General features: G+C 39.6%; 1 protein-coding gene across 24 annotated transcripts in view; it reads right to left on the bottom strand.

Annotated features, from left to right (window-relative positions):
- Window positions 1-25,677, bottom strand: part of DLEC1 (DLEC1 cilia and flagella associated protein) — a 77,077-nt gene that overhangs the window by 41,854 nt on the left and 9,546 nt on the right. For 23 of the 24 annotated variants that reach the window (XR_011995221.1, XR_011995222.1, XM_026001012.2 and 20 more), the window contains exons 3-6: window positions 19,061-19,171; window positions 17,519-17,709; window positions 17,089-17,306; window positions 16,254-16,332 (exon numbers count right to left, since the gene is read on the bottom strand). Coding sequence is in view for 21 of the 24 variants with exons in the window: in XM_026001012.2 (XP_025856797.2) it covers window positions 16,254-16,332; window positions 17,089-17,306; window positions 17,519-17,709; window positions 19,061-19,171 (599 nt within the window). In the remaining 3 variants the exon portion in view is untranslated. The remainder of the gene's footprint in view (window positions 1-16,253; window positions 16,333-17,088; window positions 17,307-17,518; window positions 17,710-19,060; window positions 19,172-25,677) is intronic. The other variant, XM_072726469.1, reaches the window with a different exon arrangement.

Genomic DNA, 25,677 nt, shown 5'->3' with positions numbered 1-25,677 from the left:
AAATAAATAAAATCTTAAAAAAAATAGTGGTGATAGCAGACATTCTTGTCGTGTTCCTGACCTTAGGGGAAAAGCTCTCAGTTTTTTTCCCATTGAGAATGATGTTTGCTGTGGGCTTTTCATAGATGGCTTTTATGATATTGAGGCATGCTCCCTTTATCTCTACACTGTGAAGAGTTTTAATCAAGAAAGGATGCTGTACTTTGTCAAATGCTTTTTCTGCATCTATTGAGAGGCTCATGTGGCTCTTGTCTTTATTTTATTAATGTAATGCATCATATTGATTGATTTGTAGATGTTGAACCACACTTGCAGCCCAGGAATAACTCCCACTTGGTCATGGTGAATAATCCTTTTAATGTGCTGTTGGATCCTACTGGCTAGTATTTTGGTGAGAATCTTTGCATCTATGTTAATCAGTGATATTGGTCTGTAATTCTCCTTTTTGGTGGAGTCTTTGGTTTTGAGATCAAGGGAATGAGTCTGGAAATTTTCCTTTCATTTCTATTTTTTATAACAGTTTCAGAAGAATAGGTATTAATTCTTTAAATGTTTGGTAGAATCCACATTTGGCCCAGGACTCTTGTTGGGAGGTTTTTGATTACTGCTTCAATCTCCTTGCTGGTCATGGGTCTCTTCGGATTTTTTATTTCTTACTGTTTCAGTTTTGGTAGTTTATAAGTCTCTAGGAATGCATCCATTTCTTCCAGATTGCCTAATTTGTTGGTACATAGTTGCTCATAATATGTTCTTATAAGTATTTGTATTTCTTCAGTGTTGGTTGTGATCTCTCCTCTCTAGTTCATGATTTTATTTATTTGGATTCTTTCTCTTTTCTTTTGATAAGTCTGGCCAGGTGTTTATCAATCTTATTAATTCTTTCAAAGAATCAGCTCTTAGTTTCGTTGACCTATTTTACTGTTCTTTTGGTTTCTATTTCATTATTTTTCTCTAATCTTTATTAATTGTCTTCTCCTGTGTGATTTAGGTGTTATTTGCTATTCTTTCTCCAGCTCCTTTAGGTGTAAGGTTAGCTTTTGTATTTGAGACCTTTCTTGTTTTTTGAGAAAACAAAAAAATTCCCTCTTAGGACCACCTTTGCTGCATCCCAAAGGTTTTGGACAGTGTTGCTTTCATTTTCATCTGTTTCCATGGATTTTAAAAATTCTTCTTTATTTTCCTGGTTGGCCCATTCATTCTTTAGTAGGATGCTCTTTAGCCTCTTTCCAAATTTCCTCTTGTGACTGAGTTCGTTTCAAAGCATTGTGATCTGAGAATATGCAGGGAATGACCCCAATCTTTTGGTACTGGTTGAGACCTGATTCATGACCCAGTATGTGATCTATTCTGGAGAATGTTCCAAATGCACTCAAGAAGAATGTGTTGCTTTAGGATGGAATGTTCTGAATATATCTGTGAAGTCCATCTGGTCCAGTGTGTCATTCAAAGCCCTTGTTTCCTTGTTGATCTTCTGCTTAGATTATCTGTCCATTGCAGTGAGTGGGATGTTAAAGTCCCCCACAATTATTGTATTATTATCAATGTGTTTCTTTAATTTTGTTATCAATTAGCTTATATAACTGGCTGCTCCCACGTTATGGGCATAAATATTTATAATTGTTAGACCTTCTTATTGGATAGATCCTTTAATTATGATATAGGTGTCCTTCCTCATCTCTTATTAGTCTTTGGAGTTTTTGTTTGTTTGTTTTTAAAGATTTTATTTATTTATTCATGAGAGACACAGAAAGAGAGATAGGCAGAGGGAGAAGCAGATTACCTGCAAGGAGCCCATGCGGAACTCGATCCTAGATCCTGGATCAGGACCTGAGCTAAAAGGCAGACGCTCAACTGAGCCATCCAGTTGTCCCCAGTCTTTGGTTTAACATATAATTTATCTGATGTAAGAATTGCTACCACAGCTTTCTTTTGATGTCCATTAGCATAATAAATGGGTTTCCAACCCCTCATTTTAAATATGGAGTTGTCTTTGGATCTTAAATGAGTCTCTTGCAGACAGCATATCAATGGGTCTTGCTTTTTTATCCAATCTGATACCCTGTGTCTTTTGATTGGGGAAGTTAGCTCATTTACATTCAAAGTAACTATTTAAAGATATGAATTTAGTGCCATTGTATTAACTATAAAGTCACTGTTTCTGTATATTGTCTCTGTTCCTTTCTGGTCTATGTTACTTTTGGGCTCTCTTCACTTAAAGAATCCCTTTTAATATTTCTTGTAGGGCTGGTTTGGCGATGATAAATTCTTTTAGCTTCTGTTTGTCCTAGAAGCTTTTTATCTATCCTTCTATTTTTAATGAGATCCTAGTTGGATAAAGTATTCTTGGCTGTGTATTTTTCTCATTTAGCATCCTGAACATATGCTCATCCTTTCTAGCCTACCAGGTCTCTGCGGATAGGTCTGCTGCCAGTCTAGTGTTTCTACTCTTGTAGGTTATAGGCCTCTTGTCCAGAGCTGCTTTCATGATTTTCTCTTTGTCTCTGAGATTTGTAAGTTTCATCTTATATTTCAGGGTGTTGACCTATTTTTATTGATTCTGAGGGCTGTTCTCTTCCTCCTGGGCTTGGATGCCTATTTCCTTCCTCAGATTAGGGAAGTTCTCTGCTATAATTTGCTCCAATATACCTTCTGCCACCCCCACTTCCTTTTCTTCTGGGATCCCAATTATTCTAATATTGCTTCACTTTATGGTATCACTTACCTCTCTAATTCTCCCCCTTCCCTCCAGTGACCCAGTAGTTGTTTATATTTTTTCTCAGTTTCTTTATTCTCCATTATTTATTTTCTAGATCACTAATTCTCTCTTCTGCCTCATTTATCTTAGCAGTTAGAGCCTTCATTTTTATTGCATCTTATTAGTAGCCTTTCAGATTTTGACTTGATTAGATTTTAGTCTTTTTGTTTCTCCGGAAAGGTATTCTCTAGCGTCTTCTATGCTTTTTTCAAGTCCCATTATTATCTTTATAATGATTATTCTGAAGTCTGGTTCTGACATCTTTCTTATGCCCAAACTGATCAGGTCCCTGTCTCTTGTTTTTGTTTTTGAGATGAGTTTTTATCTTATCATTCTATCCAGAGAAGAATAGATGGAACCAGGGAACAAAAATCTAAAATAGCAACAATGACCCAAAATAGACACTAAACAAATCAGAAGAGACTCAAAACCAAAAAGAAAGAGAGAAAGAGAGAGAGAATATAATCAACTAGGTGAACAAAATAGAACAATACACTGGATTCTGCATGTTTTTTGGTCCATTTGTCTGAAAACTAGATCCTAAAATTATAACAAAAGAAAAAGTTATATGTACAAAAACTACAATGGAAGAATAGAATGTAACTGTAAAAATGAAAATTAAAAGACAAAAAAAAGGAAAAAGGGCAGCCCGGGTGGCTCAGTGGTTTAGCGCCACCTTCAGCCCAGGGCATGATCCTGGAGACCCAGGATCGGGTCCCACGTCAGGCTCTCTGCATGGAGACTGCTTCTCCCTCTGCCTGTGTCTCTACCTCTCTTTCTCTGTGTCTCTCATGAATAAATAAATCTTTTTTAAAAAGAAGGAATATAAACAGAAAAGTGAACAGAACAGAGCAATACACTATATTCTGAGTGTGTTTTGGTTGGTTTGTTAGAAGAAACTACATCTCAAAATTATAAGGAAAGAAAAACATATATCTACAAAAGGAAAATTAAATACATTTAAAGGATAGAATTAATGTAAAGATGAAAATTAATGAAGACTTTAACAAAAATGAAAACAAAAAAAGGAAGAAAAAACAAACAAACAAACAAAAGCAAATATGAACAGACTGGTGAAGAGAATAAAACCATACACTAGATTCTGGGCTGTTAGAAGAAACTGAATCCCAAGATTGCAAAGAAAGAAATACATATACAAGATAAAAATGAAATACAATGAATGCAACTGTAAAAATGAAAATTAAGAAAAAAACTTTAAAAATAATTGATAAAACAAGAAATTGGTTGAAAAGGAAAGAGAATATTAAAATTGAAAGACTACAGAATCGTGAGAAAAAGAAACAAAAAACAAGAAGTCATGAATTCTACATGCTATATTCCCCTAGTGCCGGAGTTTTGCACTTCTGTGTGATTGGTAGACTTGGTCTTGACTGGATGGTCTTGCGGATCTTCTGCGGGGAAGGGCCTATTGGGCTGATTCTCTAGTGCCTGAGTCCCCAAACCCTGTAGGCTCCTGCAGGGAGGCAGAGGGGGTCTCCCCAGTTCTACCACTTGCTGGGGCCCTGCTCCGGAAGTGGGAGCAGGGAACAGTCATGCAGACTGTGCCATGGTTCACAGTTTATGGCAACCCCAAGCTGAGAGCCCACTCTCTAGCTTGCTGACTGCAGCCAGCTTCCCCTGCTCCGATGATGCTGGGGAGCTCTGCTGACTCCAATGCCTGGGTCTTCCTGTGACCTTGAGGATCCTGAGACCATACTGTCCCACCTAGGATTCCATCCTTGCTTCCCTGCCTGAGCCCTTTCAGGCAGGGATGTCTCCAACAGGAGCAGACCTCTAAAAGTTTGGATTTGTGCTCTGTGGCTCTAGCATTTTCTGGTGAGGCTGATGGGGGCTCCCGAACCACCACCCCTACCTGCTACAGTTTATCTTCCCATATATCGCCTCAGATTCACTTCTCCGCATCTCCTACCCTGCAGAAAGTGGTAGCTTTCCTATTTGTAGAGTTGCAGCTATTCTTAGATCTCCAGTGGGATTTCAGGTGTTCAGAATGATTTAATAGCTATCTAGCTGAATTCCTGGGACCAGATAAAACTAAGGTCTCCTACTCCTCTGCCATCTTCAACTCCTCCCAAAAACTGATTTTAAATGAACTCATTTTAGGCTAGGCTAACTTAACTTCTATAGGCTTAATAAAGCTTTTTCCATCCTTTATCCTTACTTTTAAGGTAATGTCATACAAGCAATGTTTAGTTGGTGTTTGTTTTTTCTAACCAGTCTGATAATCCTTCTCTTTTAATTGGAGTACCTGGTCCATTTACATGTCATGCAATTGTTGCTTTTCATTCCTTCTTGCATTACTCTCCTTCCATATGGGTATCATTTTCTTCTGACTGGAAATTCCTTTGGTGCAGATCTCCTGGTGATGAATGATTATCTGGTTGTGAATTATCAGCTTTTGTCTGCAAATGTCTTCATTTTATCTTCATTTTTGAAGAATATTTTCACTAGGTTTAGAATTCTATATTGAAAGTTACTTTCTTTCACCACTTTGAAGCTTCCATTCCAAGTATTTTTTAGCTTCGATCATTTTTCTGTTAGAAGGTAGTGGGTCTTTTTTCTCTAGATGCTTAAAGTTAGGGTTTCCCTCTCCTTCTTTGGTTTAGAACAGAATTTTAGTATAACATGCCTGGGTATGATTTTCTTTTATTTTACTCTGCTGAGGGTTGTTAGCGCTTCAATCTATGGCTTGATGTCTTTGTTACTTTTATTTAGTTATCTTTTAAAGATTTTATTTATTTATCCATGAGAGACACAAAGAGAGGGAGAGAGCCAGAGACATAGACAGAGGGAGAAGCAGGCTCCCTGTGGGAGCCTGATGCAGGACTCAAACCCAGAACCCCAGGATCACAACCTGAGTCAAAGGCAGATGCTCAACCACTGAGCCACCCAGATGCCCTATTTTTTTTTTTTTAAGATTTCTTTGTTGCTTTTAGATCACTGTCATCCACTACATCTTCCAACTCTGCTGCTGCCCCATCCTCTCTCTCCTCTCTTTTGGGGACTTCCAATTATGTAACAGACCTTTTGGGACCCCTGGTCCCGTACCTACTAGGTCCCATATTTTAAAATGCTACTTTCTGTATTTTTCCTTCTTTTTTTCTCTTTGTGGTTTGGTCTGGATCTCTTCTACTGAACTCTCTGCAAGTATTCTCTTCATCTGTGTCTGAATTGCTGGTAAGCCCTATTACTACTGAGTAGTTTCAGTTCTATCTATAATTCTCATTTTTTTTAGATTCTTTTTTTTAATGTTTTTTTTCTTTTTTTTTAATTTTTATTTATTTATGATAGAGAGAGAGAGAGAGAGAGAGAGAGAGAGGGGCGCAGAGACACAGGCAGAGGGAGAAGCAGGCTCCATGCACCGGGAGCCCGACGTGGGATTCGATCCCGGGTCTCCAGGATCGCGCCCTGGGCCAAAGGCAGGCGCTAAACCGCTGCGCCACCCAGGGATCCCATTTTTTTTAGATTCTTATTCTTCAGGTTATCTACCTATAATATTGCCATAACCGGAGATCTTCCTAATATTCATATATTTTTTAATGCTTGATTTTGATATTGGATTTACAAGAGTTACAGGGATGCCTGGGTGGCTCAGTGGTTGAGCATCTGCCTTCAGCTCAGGGCATGGTCCTGGAATCCTGGGATTGAGTCCCACATTGGGTTCCCCTCAAAGAACCTGCTTCTACCTCTGCCTGTGTCTCTGCCTCTCTCTGTGTGTCTCTCATGAATAAATAAATAAAAGCTTAAGAAAAAGATTTACAAGAGTTACAAAAAATAATCCAGAGAGTTCCCATATGTTCTTTACTCAGCTTCCCCTTATATTGGCATCTTCAAAACAAGAGAACTATGATCAAACCTAAGAAATTAAGTTTGCTACACTATACTAACTAAACCACAGAATCCATGTAAACTTTTCCAATTTGTCTACTAACTTCCTTTTTCCATTGCTGGATCCAATCCAACATCTGAAATTGCATTATGTTTCCATGTCTTTTTAGTCTCCTCTGATCTGTGACAGTTCCTTAGTCTTTCCTGTTGCCCATGACCTTGAGCCTTTTATTTTTTTTTTAAAGATTCTATTTATTTGGGGGGGGGCAGAGGGAGAGGAGAGAGAATCTGAAGCAGATTCTGTGCTGAGCATAAAGCCCCACATTGGCCTCGATCCCATGACCACGAGATTACCTGAGCAGAAACCAAGAGTCGGAGGCTTAACAAATTGAGCCAACGAGGTGCCCTGATCTTGAGCCTTCTGAAGAGCACTGGTCAGTTATTTTGTGCAATGTTCTTGTAGAATGGCCTTTCATTGTGTTTGTCTGATGTCTACTCATGATTAGATTGAGGTTATCCATTATTTGCAAGAATACCACATAAGTGATGTGCCCTTCTCAGTACGTCATATTGGGGGCCTATGATATCAAAATGTTTTATTATGGGGATGTTAAAATAAATCATTTGGCCAAAGTGGTGTCTGCTAGGATTCTCTATTGTAGTTATTATTTTTCCTTTGTAATTACAAGGTATTTGGGGAGAGACTTTTCTGTTTCTATTTAAACTTTTACTCACTAATTTTAGCATCTATTAGTGTATCTTGCCTGCAAATTTATCAGTGTGATATTTAATGGTAACTTTTTTATTTCTTTCATTCTTTCTATATTAATAATGAGAATTCTTCTGTAATAGAGGCAGCTGATGGCTCAGTAGAGCATGCAACTCTTGATCTCAGGGTTGTAAGTTTGAGCCCCATATTGAGTGTGATTACTTAAAAACTTAAAAATTAACTTAGAATTCTTCTGTAACAGAGAGTTATCCTTTTCTCCATTTATTTATTTATTCAGATATTTCCTTATATCAGTATGAATTCATAGACATTTATTTTATTCTTTGGGTTATAATCTAATACCATTATTATTTATTTTATTGTTTCAAATGTTTCAACTTTGGCTATTGTGAGCTCTGTGTCCTCTTGAAATGCCCCCTCTTCCATCCATCCATCTATATCTTTCTCTCTCTCTTTCTCAGCACTTCTTTATACTTTATGGTACCACAGATGCTCTAGGTTCACATATTTCCCCTGTTTCAGCCCTGGAATCAACTACTTTACCAAGCAGCCCTGGTGCCTTTTATTGGGACAGTACTTAGAAACCAAGATCTGGACACTAGGTGTGCTAATTGCTATTAGAGTGTCACTATTTCTGTTCCTCTGGGTAGATAGGAAATACATGCAATTGTACTAACTTATGCATTCATATACATCTACATTTATTCCTGTACCTATTCATCTGTGTGTAAGTGTAATGCACAGTTTGAAACCACAAATCCATTCTTATGCCTCCAACTACAATCCAGCACCAGAGAGTTGATTCTAGCATCCCCATTTCTTATTTGTAACTTCTTTTTGCAACAGTAAAAAATCTAATTTTCATTCATATATTTTTAAAATTTAAGATGTTTCATCAGTATCAAGTTTATTAAAAAAAACTTATGACCATAAATTTTTCTCTGAAGTGTACTAATTATGTATGATTCTTTATGTACTATTGGTGGCTTCTAGCCACAGGTACTCATTTTATGTAATCATTATGTCATACTTTAATTTTTAACATTATTGTACATATACTTCCCCATATAAACACTTTTCCTGCTTAGTAACCTTTTTTTTTTTCTGCCTCTTTGAAAATCACATACCACTTCTTTTTTTTTTTTAAGAGAGAGAGAGAACTCAAGTAGGGAGAGGGGCAGAGGGGGGAGAGGGAGGGAGAGAATGTTAAGCAGGCTCCATGCTCAGCACAAAGTCTGACACAGGGCTTGATCTCACGACCCTGAAATCATGAACTGAGCCAAAATTAAGTCAGATGCTTAGCCAACTGAGTCACCCAGGCATGCTGCTTAGTAACCTTCTAAAGGAATAAATACCTTAAGCCCATTTGTGGGATGTCATTCACTAACTTATCAAAAACCCTTTGGAAGTCATTCTCTCCCTCTCTCTCTGACTCTATGTCTTTTGTTTCTCTCTCTCTCTCTCTCACTCTCTCTCTCTCTCTCTCACACACACACACACACACACACACATACACACACACAGAGTTGGATGTTTTTTGTTGTTGTCGTTGTTGTTGTTATTGTTTTTTAGTAAAATATGGCACCTTCCATTTGCTCTTGATTTATCTTATCAGGGGTAAGCAAGGCTAAGAGGTAGACCTGTCTTCAAGTATTTATGTAATTCAGTCCATACATATTAACTGAGGAACTACAGTATGCCAAGCACTAATAATAAAATGATAACACAAACCTAGAAATAATTCTGTTGGGCTTACAGTCTATTGGGAAGACAAATGTAACACTGTGTCACCAAAGAGCAAGTGGTAGGAAAAGAGCCTGCAATCAGGACATTTAATCCAGTTAAGAAAGGTCAGGGTGATCTTCCAAAGAAGTGACAATGCAGCAATAGGAAAACGATGAGCAGTAGAGCACTAGGCAGAGACAGGAGGGAAGACAAGAAGGCATTCTGTGTCTACCTTGTCTATAGGCTTCCACAGTTGACACCCTCCAGTCCTGCATATAAAGGGTCTATCATATGGCCCTGGGCGTCTCTCCTTTTGCCTCCTTCCACTCTCCAATGGAAATTATTTTTACTCTCTTTCTTGGAGTCTTTGCTAGTTTCTGCAACTGTCCTTGAAACATGGTGACTAGACACAGAAGTCCAAAAAAGAATCTATCACTGTTATATTAAAGAAATAAAAACAACAACAACAAAAAACTGCTTTAGCAAACAGCACATAAGACTGACATATTTGTCTGCTTTTGCCACAGGTGGTTGAGAGTTCATGAAGAATGATGGATTTGCAGGGCACCTGGGTAGTTCAGTTTGTTGAGTGTCTAACTCTTGATTTCAGCCTGGGTTGTGATCACAGGGTTCTGAGATGGAGCCCAGAGTCAGGCTCAGCAGGGAGTCTGCTTGAGGATTTCTCCCTCTGCCCCATCCCCCATGTGCACATACATGCTCTTGCTCTCTCTCTAAAATAAATGAATAAAATTTTTAAAAAAGATTATGGGTTTGCAAATGCTCTTTAAAGTGTAAATTACAATTCACATGTATATGAAGGATCTGTCATGAGATCTGTCATGATTAAGCCTGGCTGTCTTTAGACCTGGTGAGCAGAGTCAGTGACTACTATGCTTGGTCTTGGTCTGATTCCCTAGGATGGTGGAGGCTAGCATGAAAATGAAGGAGACTGGGAAAAAGAAATCAGGTCAGTCTCTATATCTACTCTCCGAGGAATCACTAGATATGCTGTTAAGTGAAACAAACAAGGTACCAAGGACAGTAAGAAGGAAAGGGAACTCAAATATATCCACATATTTGCTTATGACTCCAAAAAGAAACAATAGAAGAACTCAAACTAATAAAAAATCCCTATGGGGTAAGGAGAGAGTAGCATGATATATTTCAAGGTTATTATTTGGAATTGAAGGAAAAGATATAAGATTTCACAGAAAAATAAGCTAAAGGAATTCATCACCACCAAACAGGCTTTAGAAGAAATATTAAAGGGACTTAAGTGGAAAAGAAAAAGTCATAATTAGAAATACAATTATGAAAGGAAAAATTTTATAAATAAAAGGAAAGACACAGTAAAGGCAGTGGAGTCATCACTTAAAAAGCTAGTATGAAGTAGAAAAGACAAAAGAAGTAAATCAATTATATTTTAAAAATTAGCTGAGGGGACTTGCGGAATAAAAAGATGTAAAATACAATAACATATACATAACATGTGGAGGGAGAATTAAAATGAAATTCTTTAACAATGTGTTCAAATTTAAATGATCATCAACTTAATATAGACTGCTATATACTTAGAATGTTATATATGCGCTTCCTGATAACCACAAACCAAAAACCTATGGTACACAAAAAAATGAAGAGAAAGGAAACACAACTTAACATCAAGGTAATTAATCACAAGGAAAGAAAACATGAGAAGAAAGGAACAGAGAACTACAAAAATAATCAGAAGACAATGAACAAAATGGCAATTAATTCATACTTACAAATAATTACTTTAAATGTAAATGGTCTAAATGCTTCAATCAAAAGATACAGAGTGACACATGGATAAAAAACAAGACCCCTCTACATACTGCCCACAAAAGACTCACTTCAGGTCTGAAGGACATACACTGAAAGCTAAGGGATGGAAAAATACATTCCATGCAAGTGGGGAGAAAAAAAGGCAGGATAGCAATACTTATATCAGGGAAAAGAGACAAAACAGGCATTACATAATGATAAAGGGATCAATGTAATAAGAGGATATAACAATTGTAAATATCTATACACCTAATGTTGGAGCACCTAAATACACAGAGGAAATCTTAATAGACATAAAGGGAGAAATTGACCATTGTATGATAATAGTAGGGGACTTAAACACCCCATCAATGGGTATACCAATGGATAGACAATCCAGTCAGAAATCAAGAGGGAAACAATGTCTTTAAATAACATATTAAAACAGATGGGCTTAACAGATATATATGGAACATTTCATTCAAAAACAACATAATACATATTGTTTTCAAGTGCACATGGAACATTCTCCAGGAAAGACCCCATTTTAAGCCACAAAACAAGTCTCAATAAATTTGAGATCAAAATCATATTAACCATCTTTTCCAACCACAACAGTGTGAAACTAGAAATCAATTACAAGAAAAAAGCTGGAAAAATCATAAACACATGGAGACTAAACAACATACTACTAAATAACCAATGGGCCAATGAAGAAATCAAAGAAGAAATTACAATGAGATTTTAATGACAAATGAAAATGAAAACACAATGGTCCAAAATCTCTGGGATGCAATGAAAGTGGTTCTAAGAGAGAAATATATAGCAATACAGGCCTACCTCAAGAAACAGGAAAAAGCTCAAATAAACCATCTACCCTTAGATATAAATGAACTAGAAAAAGAAGAACAAACAAAGCCCTAAGTTAGTATAAGGAAGAAAATAATAAAGATCACAGTGGAACTAAATGAAATACAGACCAAAAAACAATAGACAAAATCAATGAAACCAAGAGCTGGTTCTTTGAAAAAATAAAATTGATAAACCTTTCATCAGAGTCATCAGGAAAAAAAGTAAGAGAACTGAAATAAATAAAATAAAAAATTAAAGAGAAGGAACAAATGACATCCACAGAAATCCAAAAGATTATAAGAGATTATTATGAGAAATTATATGCCAACAAATTGGACAACCCAGAAGAAATGGATAAATTCCTAGAAACACATGATCTTTCAAAACTAATCAAGAAGAAATAGAAAATTTGAAAAGACTCATAACTAGTAATGAAATGGAATTGGCAATAAAAAAAAACTCGAAGAAACAAAGGTCTAGGACCCAGTGGATTCATAAGTAAATTCTACTAAACATTAAAAAAACAGTTAATACCAATCCTCAAACTATTCCAAAAATGGAAGAGGAAAGGAAATATTCCAAATACATCCTATGAGGCCAGCATTATTCTGAACCAAAACCAGACCAAGATGCTACAAAAAAAAAAAAAAAAAAAAAAAAAAAAGAAAACCACAGGCCAATATCCTTAAAATACATGGATACAAAAATCCTCAACAAAATATGAGTGAACCAAATCCAAAAGTACATTAAAAGTATCATTCACACAATCAAGTGGGACTTATTCTGGGAATACAAGGATGGTTTAACATCAAAAACTATTAGAATAAATGAATTCTGTAAAGTTGCAGGACACAAAAATAATATACAAAAATATGTTGGATTTCTATAATTAATAATGAAGTTTCAGAAAAGGAAATTAACAATTTCACTTAAAATTGTATCAAAAAGAGGGATCCCTGGGTGGCGCAGCGGTTTGGCGCCTGTCTTTGGCCCAGGGCGCGATCCTGGAGACCCAGGATCGAATCCCACGTCGGGCTCCCGGTGTATGGAGCCTGCTTCTCCCTCCGCCTGTGTCTCTGCCTCTCTCTCTCTCCCTCTGTGACTATCATAAAAAAAAAAAAAAAAAAATTAAAAAAAAAATAAAAAATAAAATTGTATCAAAAAGAATAAAATAACTAGGAATAAACTTAACCTAGGAGATGAAAGACCTGTACTCTGAAAACTATAAGACACTGATGAAAGAAAATGAAGATGACACAAATAAATGGAAAGATATTCAATGCTCATGAGTTAGAAGAACAGTAAAACATCCATACTACCCAAAGCAATCTACAAATTCAATGCAATCCCTATCAAAATACCAACAGCATTTTTCACAGAACTAGAATAAATAATCCTAAAATTTGTATAGAACCACAAAAGACCCTGAATAATCAAAGCACTCTTGCAAAAGAAGAATAAAGCTGGCGGTATTACAATCCCAGATCTCAAGATACACTACAAAACAATAATAACGAAAACAGTATGGTGCTGGCACAAAAACAGACACATAGATCAAGAGAACAGACTAGAGAACCCAAAAATCCACCAACACTTATATGATCAATGAATCTGTGACAAAGGAGGCAAGAATATGCAATGAGGAAAAGACAATCTCTTCAATAAATGGTATTTGGAAAACTGGACAGCTACATGCAAAAGATTAAACTGGACCCTAACACTATACACAAAAATAAACCCAAAATGTGAGACCTGAAATCATAAAACACCTAAAGAAAAATAGGCAGAAAAAAAAAAAAAAAAGAAAAATAGGCAGTAATCTCTGCCGTTAGCCTTAACAGCTTTTTTCTAGATAGGTCTCCTCAGAAAAGGGAAGTAAAAGCAAAAATAAATGATAGGGATTGTATCAAAAAAGCTTTTGTATTCTAAAAAGCTTTTGCACAGTGAAGGAAACCATCAACAAATGAAAAGGCAACCTACTAAGTAAGAGTACATATTTGCCAATGATGTATCTGACAAGAGGTTAGTATCCAAAGTATATAAAGAACTTATACAAGTCAACAGCAAAAAAACCCCAAATAGTTCAATTAAAAAATGAGCAGAGGACCTGATCATTTTTCCACAAAAGACATCCAGATGGCTAACAGACACATGAAAAGATGCTCAACATCACTCAAAACCACAATGAGGTATTATCTCACACCTGTCAGAATGGCTAAAATCAACAACACAAGAAATAACAAGTGTTGGTGAGGATGTGAAGAAAAAGAGGAACCCTCACACACTTTTGATGGGAATGTAAATGGGTGCAGCCACTGTGAAAACCAGAATAGAAGTTCCTCAAAAAATTAAAAATAGAGCTGCCCTATGATTCAGTAATTCTACTGCTGGGTATTTATCCAGGGAAAGTGAAAACATTAATTTGAAAAGATGTATGCACCTCTAGGTTTATTACAGCATTATTTACAATGACCAAGACATGGAAGTAACCTAAATGTCTTTTGGTAGATGAATAAAGAAAATTTGGTACATATATACAACGGAATATTAGTAAGTCATAAAAAGAACAAAATCTTGCCATTTGTGATAACACAGATGGATTCAGAGGGTAGTACACTAAGTGAAATAAGTCAGGCAGAGAAAGACAAATACTATATGATTTCACTTAAATGTAGAACCTAAAAAAACAATGAACAAACAAAAAAGTAGAATCAGACCTATAAATGCAGAGAATGAACTGATTGATGGTTGCTAGAGGGGAGACGGGTGGGAGAGGGGCAAAATGAGTGAAGGGGAGTGGGAGATACAGGCTTCCAGTTTGGAATGTGGGGATCCCTGGGTGGCGCAGCGGTTTAGCGCCTGTCTTTGGCCCGGGGCGCGATCCTGGAGACCCGGGATCGAATCCCACGTCGGGCTCCTGGTGCGTGGAGCCTGCCCACCCCCCTCTCTCTCTGTAAATGTGTTAGTTATGGAGATGAAAGGCACAGCAAGGGGAATGGAGTTAATGGTATTATAATTGTGTTGTACAGTGACAGATGGGAGCTACACTTGTGGTAAGCAGAGCATAAGGCACAGAATCATTGAATTACTATGTCATTCACAGTAATGAAACTAATGTAATGGTGTGTATCAGCTCTACTTCCATAAAAGAAAAAAAATGGAAAGGTAAACTCTGAGAATAGATATTGTTCAAAAAAGAACTCAAATCTATTATAGGACTAAAAAGTCTATCCATAAGCAAGGAAAAGACAGACAACCCAAGAGAAAAAATGGGTGTTAATCAACAGTTCACAAAAGAGGTTATCCAAATGGCCAATAGACACATGAAAATGTGCACAATGATACCTTTCAGAATGGTTAAAGTTAAAAAGACTGAGTCCTGGTGAAGATATGGGACAACCACAAGTCTCAACCACTGTGTACAGCAACAGAAATAGTCACTTTAGGGGAAAAAAATCTAGCAGGGGGTAGAGGAGGGATCACTACCAATTAAGGAGGAATAAGAGATAATTAACCAAATGCAATGTTTGAATTCTGATTCAAATACACCAAATGTAAACTGACTTTTTTTTTTTTTAAAGATTTTATTCATTTATTCACGAGAGACACACACACAGAGAGAGAGGCACAGACACAGGCAGAGGGAGAAGCAGACTCAATGCAGGGAGCCTGACATGGGATTTGATACCATGTCTCCAGGATCACACCCTGGGCTGAAGGTGGCGCTAAACCACTGAGCCACCCAGGCTGCCCCTGATTTTTTTTTAAAACAAATCCATCAGACATGGATCAATATTAGTTTTTTTTTAAGCATTTCTTTATTTTTAAGATTTTTTAAAAATTTATTTATTCGTAAGAGACACAGAGAGACACAGAAACATAGACAGAGGGAGAAGCAGGTTCCCTGTGGGGAGCCCGATGCAGGACTCATCCCAGGACCCCAGGATCATGCCCTGAGCTGAAGGCAGATGCTCAATCACTGAGCCACTCAGGCATCCCGATATTAGTTAGTATTCATTAATGTTAATGTATACTCCTGGGTATGATAACTTTTATCTTGTAAAAGTCCTTGCCTGTAGACATACATACTGAATTTTTAATTAAAGAATGGTCTGATGTCTAGGCTTTTTTTAAAAAATATTTTTAAATATTTTATTTATTCATTCATGAGAGATACAGAGAGGCAGAGACACAGGCAGAGGGAGAAGCAGACTCCCTGTGGGAACCCCATGTGGGACTTGATCCCAGACCCTGGGATGACACCCTGAGCCAAAGGCAGATGCTCAACCACTGAGCCACCCAGGCATCCCTAGGCTTTTCCTTAAAACACTCCAGTGTATGCAAGTGTACATAGACACACACACAAAGAAGCAGTGGGAGTAATACGTGAAACCAGATTTGCAGAAAAAAGATAATTATTGAAGGTGGGTGATGGGCACACAAGGATTTATTGTAGTCTCTTACTCTAATTTTGTATATGGTTTTAAAATTCATGCATGACTTAAAACATAAGGAAGCTGATGAAGGGGTGGGGTGCTAGAGAGAAATAAGATTTTTTACCTCATAAACTGGCCCAATTTCATAATCCGTGAAAAATCCGATTGATGGTTTAGCCAGAAACACGGGAGTATCCACACAACTGTGGAAGGGCAAATGAGGGGAGAAAGGCTGTCAGTTTCATTTGCGTGATTTGTGCAAAACAAAGACACCCAAACTGTCAAAGCTATTCACAATATGTCATGTATTGGGTTTTGTTCCTGTTGTTAAAGCAGGTTACAAAATAATTTTCCTGTAGGACAGAATCTTTGTGAAGATATGTGCAGCTGTGTGTTTCGTTTTCAATATGCACACAGGAAGCTTCCACTCTGGAAGCTTCCACACAAATATCCTAACTGGGTTTTCAATATAGGTGCTGTGTTTCTTTGCAAATGTCTGTCTAATTTTTCTTGATAAAAAGACATTCTTTAATACATGTGAGTAGTTTTAAGTCCCCTGAAACCATGAACCCATGAAGCCATTCATTCTCTTCACAAGGACAGTTAATGAAATAAGCCAAAGGGGTGCTGTGAGAGAAAAATCACAATTTTAATTTATTATTTGTAATTAATCAAATTTTAAGTATTTTTATTTTTAGGTTCGTATTCCAAGCCGTATGAGGGCAATGGAAAAGCACGTGGTTACAGACCAAGACCAGTCAGATGTAAGCACAGGGGCTCTGGCAGGTCAGAGGAACACAAACCCAGGCCTCTGGGGAGCCCTGAAGCCCTGCTCTGTTCTGATACTGATATCCTGCCCCCCACCCTCCCCCAAAAGTCTAGGATCCTCTATAACCCAGAGCAGACCTAGGACCTTCTGGGTTTACTTCCACAGGTCTGACTTTCTGGAAAAGACCCACCTCTCCTCCAGATCTCCACTCGGGAAGTCTCCTGTCAGCACTGGCTTCTTTGGGGGAAAGAGAAGAGACTTGCCTCCATGGGGAGTATTAGGAGGGAAAAACCGAGGGTTTTTTAGGAAGCGGTTCCGACTCTCCATCCTGACAAGCAGAAGTCGCTCCAGTTCTCTTTGGGGCACGTGTAAGTGGCTCATCCACTTTGCATTCTTGGATGGACCTGCCTTTTTTTTTAAATACACAAGAAACTGAGTCCACGAACAGGCTGGGGGACCACGTGTGCCGACCGCATGACCCACCCATCATCAATGCAAACTCTCCTCCCTATTCGCCTGTGGATCCAGGACATCCTGTGTCACACTGGCTTGCCTTCCCCTCATCATGTCCCTGTGCCCTCTGGCCACACACACCCCTGCACACAGGTCATCGCACCAACCTTGACAGTCTTGCGTTTGCCCTTTAGGGACAAGTCCCCTGTCCGGCTGTCCACGGTGTAGTTTAACTCATCTTTAACCTTAGTGAGCATCTCCTCACTGGAAGCCTTGAGCTTCTTGGTCAGGTGCTTCTTCGGGACGGAATGCTTCTCACAACTGAATGTGAGTTTGGAATATCCAGGGATGGAGACACCTGTGGCACCAAGGAATCAAACTGCGCTCCCACTGACGATGGGGACATTTCTAAGGCGACTACATAAACCCACCAAAGCCACAGTTAGCTAGATACTTTTTCCTCAACTTTCCCATTTACTATACTAGATACAATTGCCTGTTGAGTATATAAATTACTCCTGGAACGTATTCTGTGTACTCGAGACTTAGGACTAGAATGCAGAAGTGTTTGATTGATTGTCAAGCATGGTCAAAGAACGCGAGGAGTCTTTCAATCTCTCTTTCTCTCTTGTATGTACATATAGCCCATACGTGAACTTGCTGTTCAAAAAGCTCACCTGAGGAATCAAAGTTTGTACCAGCTTTTTACCCCTGTAAGATCATCCCCAAAAGGTTAAAGAACACTTGTTAGCAAGGGCACAATAAAACTGGTACCAGTATAATACCTGGTAAACCTTTGATACATGTTAACTCTATCCTTACTTATCTGCGTAAGACAGTGAATTTCCGACTCACTTAACATTAAGTGGTTTAGTTCACATGACACTTACTTCTGCTCCCTCTCTCTGGCCTGCCTTCTCTACAAGGCTCAGGCTGTCAATGGAACTCTGTTCTCATTAGCACCCTCAATTCTCTGGATCTCAGTCTTCCCACCCCAAAGCTCAGCTCCAAAGCCTCAGAGATCACCAGAGTCCCACTGACTAGGGTGGCCAGAGAGCTCATCTTTGAAATCTAGCATCACTGGGCCATCCTGATATGTGGCCATCAGGACCCACGGAGCAACTTCTTTCTATCTGTACACTGACTCTCCCAAAAGTCCATGTCCTTGTTTAAACCCACAACCCAGCTCCCACCCTACTCACTCTCAGAAGATCTTGCCTCCCACATCACAGGAAATTGGCCCGACATCACACACACATACACATCCTTCTCTGCCTCCCTACCAAGTCTGTCCACCATATTCAAAGAATATAAAGGTGCTCTTTTCCTACATGGGGTATAGAAAAATCACATGGTCCATGGTCTCACTCCAGCAGGAACTTCTAATCACTTATCTGTCTTCTGTCCCTCCCTCTCTTGGTTCATTCAACTACTTTTCTAAACATTTTCGTATCTCTTGGTGTTGAGCAGCTGACAAGGGCGCAAATTCCACATTGAGGAGTTGAGAATTTTGTCTTGCAGGTGTTAGGGAGCCAGAGAGGAAGTGGCATGCTTAGAGCTGACCCTCCCAATAGTCACTATCGAAATTAAACAAAAGGCAGGAAAAGAATCAATGAAGAAATGGCAGGAAAGGTGGCCAGTGCGGTTGTGCTACTAAAGAACTTCCCTCGAATGAGAGCAGAGCCCCTAGCAGAGCAAAGAAGCCTTACCTTTAGGTGCAGAGCAAAATGGCACCGTGTCACTGTAGTAATCGTCTGGAGAGATCAAATGATGTTTCTGTAGCAACTCACTGTCCACACACCATCTGAAGATAGACTTCACTACATAGAAGGGAAAAAGGACAAAGGTGTTTTGGAGTACCTGGCTGGCTCAGTGGTTGAGCATCTGCCTTTGGCTCAGGTCATGATCCCAGGGTCCTGGGATCAAGTCCCACATTGGGCTCCCTGTGGGGAGCCAGCTTCTCCCTCTGCCTATGTCTCTGCCTCTTTCTCTGTGTCTCTCATTAATAAATACATAAAATCTTAAAAAAAAAACCCACAAAAACAAAAGCAAAGGTGTTTTAAGCCAGACTAGCGTACAGGACCTGCACCCCAAACTTTTTCATTCTCCAAATCTAAATCATCTCACAGAATTCTTTCTGAGAACCGTGTGGTAATTTTGAGATTTCAGAAATTAATCAGCAAATGTTTACCAGGCACTTAAGAGAGGCCAACCATTACGCGAGGCTGTGCTGTGGTATTGTTTGAGCTAAAATATTGCGTGATTCAAGGAGAGGTCTATTGATAAAATATAATTAAGGAAAGTAAGGTAGATTAAATAAATCCTTCACCCTTCTCCGTATCCATACCCTTTGCCATATGACTTTGCAGTTCCTACTATTAGAGACAGAGTGCACTTCTTCACCTTTGACTTTGGCCATGTGATGTGCTTTGACCAATGAGATGTTGGCAGGGATTTGCACAGCTGAGCCTGTCTCTTGTGCCTTTGCCATTATCACGAGAAGAGCTCCCTTGTCCCTGAGAAGAGCTCCTGCCTCTTCAGCCTGGACTCCAGTAAGAATCCATGTGAAGCAGACTTGAGCCCAACTTGTACCAAGGAGCCAAGTTCAGCTTAAAGCTGGCTTAGCGAGCCAAGCCCAGCTAGATCAGCCAACCCGCAGCAGACCCACTGATGCATGAGAGTGAAAATCTCACTGAATAGAGGGAGAAGTCAGTCATTAATATCCACAGCTGATGAGCCAATAAAAAGTAGCAGAAACATATTATTCAGGGTATCCAGAAGAATCAAAGAGATAAAAATGGCCACCTCTGGCAGGTGGACTAAGCTTGGAAGAGGTGACATGGAACATTTTTTTTTCCCAATAGACTTCATTTTTTTAGAGTAGTTTTAGGTTCATAGCAAAATTGAGTGGAACAGAGACGTCCCACATACCTCCTGCCCTCACACATGTATGGCCTCCCCCACCATCCACATGCCCAACTAGAGTGGAACAGATGGAGCCCACACTGACACATCATTATCATACAAAGTCTGTAATTTACATTACAGTTCACTCTTGGTGTTGTAGATCTATGAGTTTGGACAAATTCATAGTGATATGCATGGGTGGAGGCTTTTTATATTTCATTAGAAGCTTTTCAAACTATTTGATTTTCTAAAAAACATATATATTAATACACTGATAAACATTAAAGAATAAATAAGATGAATGGAAAGTGCTGAAGTTTTCGAACTTTGCTGTTTGCCCTCTTAACCAAAATGGTGCCGGTAAATGGCCTTGCCCTTTGGAGGTTCCCTATAACCAAGAGTGTAGATGAGGAAGGTGAAGAATATATGTTTCTCCCATAATATATATTAATTTAGGAATTTCAGGGTTTGCCTTAGTTACTGTTATAGTCAGGGTTCAGGGAAGAAAACAAATCACTCTCTCTGTATCATATATAAAGGGGCTGAATGCAGAGGATTATGGAATGAGAGACTGAAGGTCAGGGAAACTATTGGTACCAACTTCAGCCAGCAGCACTGAGGCAGGGGCTTTTCAAGAAGTTATCTGGAGGGGAGCCTGGGTGGCTCGATTGGCTAAGTGTCTGCCTTCAGCTCAGGTCATGATCCCAGAGTCCCAAGATTGAGTCCCACACTGGGCTCCCTGCTCAGCAAGGAGTCTTCTCCCTCTGCCCCTCACCCCACTCATGCTCTCTCACTGCCTCTCAAATAAATTAATAAAATCTTAAACACACACACACACAAAGTGTTAAAAAAAAGAAAAAGTTATCTGGAAGCTGCTTTGAAACTCAAAGCTGCTTAGTCATCTGCCCACTAATGCTTCTGAATAGTGACTTCCCCTTCCAAAGCTCACCAAGAGCTTTTCATGAGTGACCTAACATGGACCTATTGGGAAAAGTTGCATTCTGGGAAATGCCTGGCTTCTCCTTTGCAATACAGAGACCTTAACAGGGGGTGGCAAGAATACCAAGTTCTGTTCCAGCCCAGTTCCCAAGGACTTTGGGGATGTCCTATTTGAAATATTAAAAGATAAAACTTCCACACAAAGGGCAGGAGCCATGTAGGAAGATGTATCCTCTCTCTTCTGATACCATTTTCTCCACTATCCTCCCCCAGGCTCTGGGGAGTTAGGTGTCATGGCTGCAGAAGCAGGGGAAGTTTGTGTATCAGCTCTTTGGAAAGTCTCTCTCCATGTCTGGTCTGGACTATGTACCAGGTGAGCCTTGGAACACCTTGCATGGGCCTGTGACCATCCTTCTCCACCCAGGAAGAGTAGCTTCCTGCAATGACCCTATGTTCCTGTGCGTGGCTTTGTTCCATTCCCCAAGAGATAATGTGGACAATTTATCAGCAACAGAAGGGAATTAAAGCACAAGATGTTCTCATCTTTCCCCCTCTGTCTGGAGAATTTACATGTTTTCCACCTTGTGACATTTGTCACAAATAAGAAAAGTTTCAGAGAAATATAATCACCATCAATCATCTAAGGTAAAAAAACTTTCTTGGGTCATTTTGCCCCCTCCCCCCCCCCCACCCCAACCAGAAGCAGGAACCAGAGGGATATCCGTGGAACTGGATCAAGATCTCTACTTCTGCTACTTTTGAAATAAAAGAGAAAAACATCACCAGCAGAAGACTGATAAACCAGGACAGATAATGTCTGGTTGTAACAATATTATCTTGGGTAAAAAAATATAATGAAGGTCATTGAAAAAACTCTCCTGACTGAGGTTTGATTCTCAGTTCTCAGTCTTTTGCTTTACTTTCATTTAAAAACAACCAAACAATGATTTCATCCCCCTTGATCTCTGGCCGAAAGAATCCTACCCACAACAAGAACAGTATTGGACTCCCGGGACTGAGGGGATAGCAGGCAACCTCCTGGGAATCTGTTTCAACAATCTCTGCCAAATCCACAATGGAGGGAGGAGTCCTGGCAGTTACAGGACTCTGCTGTGGAGGCTGGGGAAGAGAAGATACGGAATACACACGGAATGTTCACTATCTGCCGGGCTGAGCCTCAGAGGTGACAAGCCTGACCGAGTTTTGGTCCTCACACCCAGGGCCACACCCAGAGCCACATCGTTGACACCTGCATGACACTGTGCCTATTCTGGTCAACAATCCTTCTTCCTGCTCCTGATAGAGGAAAGACAGGCTCTGACAGCAGACTCACTCAAGTTCAAATCTGGAGTCCTTCTGAGTTGTGTGAATTTAGGGAAGTTATTTGATCCTTTCTCTCAGTTTAGTCCCCACAGGTATAAAATGGAGAGAAAACCTACCTCCCAGGGTCATTGGAAGGGCTCAATGGGATAGCCTATACAAATCATCTTATACAACACCTGGTCCCTCGTAGGACCTCATTAGTATAACGCCTTCCTAAGCCACTAACACTTCCACTTCTCCCTTCCTCAGGGCCATAGATATGCTGGGTCTCTCAACCCTAAAAGCACAGTCCCTTCTGCCTTTTGAACTGGAAAATGATGACTTTCAGGGATACAAGAGGTTAGACCAAAGTCTCTGGGGACAAATAAAAGGAACCAGGCCTTCTTGGAGAAATGGCTGATTCCAGGTCTGGGGCAATAAGAAAAACATGGAATATTGGACCATTCCAGAAAATAAGGAAGTTATCAAAGACAATTGCTATTGTTTCAAAAGAGTTAGGAGGGAGCTTAAAAAGGCTCCAACTGGCCAAAGATGGGAAAATTTGAGCATTAAAAAGATAATAAATATAACTGTAGTTATGAAATCCATGAGTTCATAATGATACTAAAAATCAACCAACAGGGTACCTGAGTAGCTCAGTCAGTTAAGCATCTGCCTTCAGCTCAGGTCATGATCCCAGGGTCCTGGGATCGAGCCCCATATCGGGCTCCATGCTCAGCAGGGAACCTGCCTCTCCCTCTCCCTCTGCTGCTCCTCCTGCCTGTGCTCTCTCTCTCTGACACAGTAAATAAATAAAATCTAAAAATAAAAATAAAAAAATCAACCAACAAATCTCTTTAGTCACAACTGGAAGATCCTAGGGGAACCAACTTGTTATTTTAAAAACTGGCAAATAAGGGGAAAGAATTAATCTAGCCCATTCATACCTTGGAATAATCATAGTAGTAGCTGAAAAGTTTCTCTTTATAGAAGTGTCCCAGTACCATTAACATTTTGTTGTAATTTACAACCCCTAATGAAATAATAGATCTGGGCAAAGGGAGAGCATCACAGAGGGAGAGACATCAGACATCATGTACCTCCTGAAGACAGCACTCAGCACAACCTATGAAATAGTCTTACCCCTTTCCCCACCAAAGAACAACCTGAACCTCATGAAGTCTCTAGAACTAATTACTGAATTGCAGGAAATGCAGGAACCAGGAGAACAGGTTAAATGACATCACAATGCTGAAATCAGCAAAATCCAGACTACAGATAACTCTACTGGAAAAACAACCCAATTTCTTTAACAAATAAATTGATCAAAGAAAGTGTTGCCATGGAAGTGGCTGACTGAGAAAAGGCTTTCCAGTGAATGCTGGTGGTGATAGAACTTGAGGAGGAAGGAGAATCGGTGAAATCTGAGGACATTTCTCCATGAATACTAATCAGTTGTAACTTAATTTGGAGAATTTAATGTAGAAAAACCCCAGCAGATGCCAACTTGACCAGGTGATCCAGGTTAATATCACCTGTGACTGCGGCAGTGAGAAGAGGGCCCCTCAACTTCTGTGGTATTGCTGCCCAGAATGAGTCTGAGTCCTGTCACAAGGAAACACAAGAGCCATCCTATGGAATGAAAGGCCATCCAGAAACCATCAAGGGAGGATTCTGTGATGACATGGAGTAAGAAGCACCAGAAATCCTCTCCCCACAACTGCACTGGCAGAAGCACTCTAAGTAACTATTTTGGAACCCTAGAGCCTAGGGAAGGCTGGTAACTTCTGGGGAAGACTTAGAGGTAAACTGCAATTAACTTCAACTCTTAGCAGAGTAGCAGCTACCCAGCCACCATGCCACTCCTATGGCAAGCATCTGTGTATACGTTCCTAGTGCAACCTGCACCCAGTTTGTGGAAGCCTGGGTGAGCAAAAAGGACTCCATTGTCCAAATGCCGGGGATCCACACTCTGATTACATATTACTTCTTCTGATCACAGAGGTGTAGACAAAGAAGCCAGAAGCCATTGCTGTGGTCCCGCCTCCACTGCTGCAAGCCCCTCTCCCTGCAGCAGAAGTGACTTCTAGGCAATTTAAAGGGCTGGTGCCGGGGATCCCTGGGTGGCGCAGCGGTTTGACGCCTGCCTTTGGCCCAGGGCGCGATCCTGGGGACCAGGAATCGAATCCCACGTCGGGCTCCCGGTGCATGGAGCCTCCTTCTCCCTCTGCCTGTGTCTCTGCCTCTCTCTCTCTCTCTCTGTGTGTGTGTGTGTGTGACTATCATAAATAAATAAAAATTAAAAAAAATAAATAAATAAAGGGCTGGTGCCTTTTTCCTGTCATTCACCTTCCTTTTCTCCCTTTCAGGAGCCAGATATTAAAGATCAGGACATTCAAAAGCAACTGCAGATGTGGGGAAAGTCAGAACATGACTGCACGTGCCCAGGGAAAGGCTCAGAAATTACCTGAGAAGACCTTAAGTTTACAGCTCATGCTGACTCTCAGCACAGACAGCCTACAATTAAAACAAAAACAATAACGAGCACTGAGGGGGGGCACTTGACAGGATGAGCACTGGGTGTTATACTATATGTTGGCAAATCGAACTCCAATAAAAAAATACAAAAAATAATAAAAAATAAAAATAAAATAAAACAAAAACAATAAACAAAAATGGCAAGAAGGGGAGAATCTGATTTCTTGAGTTCACACATTATTGGATTCAAATACCCGGTTTTCAATAAAAAAAAATCACAAGAGGGGTGCCTGGGTGACTCAGTCAATAGCATGTGACTCTTGATTTCAGGGTGCAATCGGGTATAGAGTCTACTTTAAAAAAATCATAAGACATGCAAAGAAAAAAGAAAGTGCAGCCCTCTCAAATGAAATCAACCAACCGAAACTGTCCCTGGGAAAGACCTCATTACAGATACACTCGTTGAAGACCATGAAACAGCAGTCTTAAAAATGCTCACAGAACCAAAGGAAGATGTGGCCAAAGTCAAGAAACCATAGATGAACAAAATGTAAACAAAATATTCACTATCACAGAGGGTTCAAGGTCAGATGTGAGCAGGTAGAAAAATCAAAATAGGACAATGGAAGTGATTGAGTCTGAGGAATAGCAACAAGAAAGATGGGAGAAAAGTGAACAGAGCTAGATGATCCATGGGATC

This window comes from Vulpes vulpes, chromosome 11 (assembly GCF_048418805.1).
Source record: "Vulpes vulpes isolate BD-2025 chromosome 11, VulVul3, whole genome shotgun sequence".
NCBI classification, from domain to species: Eukaryota; Metazoa; Chordata; class Mammalia; order Carnivora; family Canidae; genus Vulpes; species Vulpes vulpes.
This window is presented reverse-complemented; position numbering and strand designations above follow the sequence as displayed.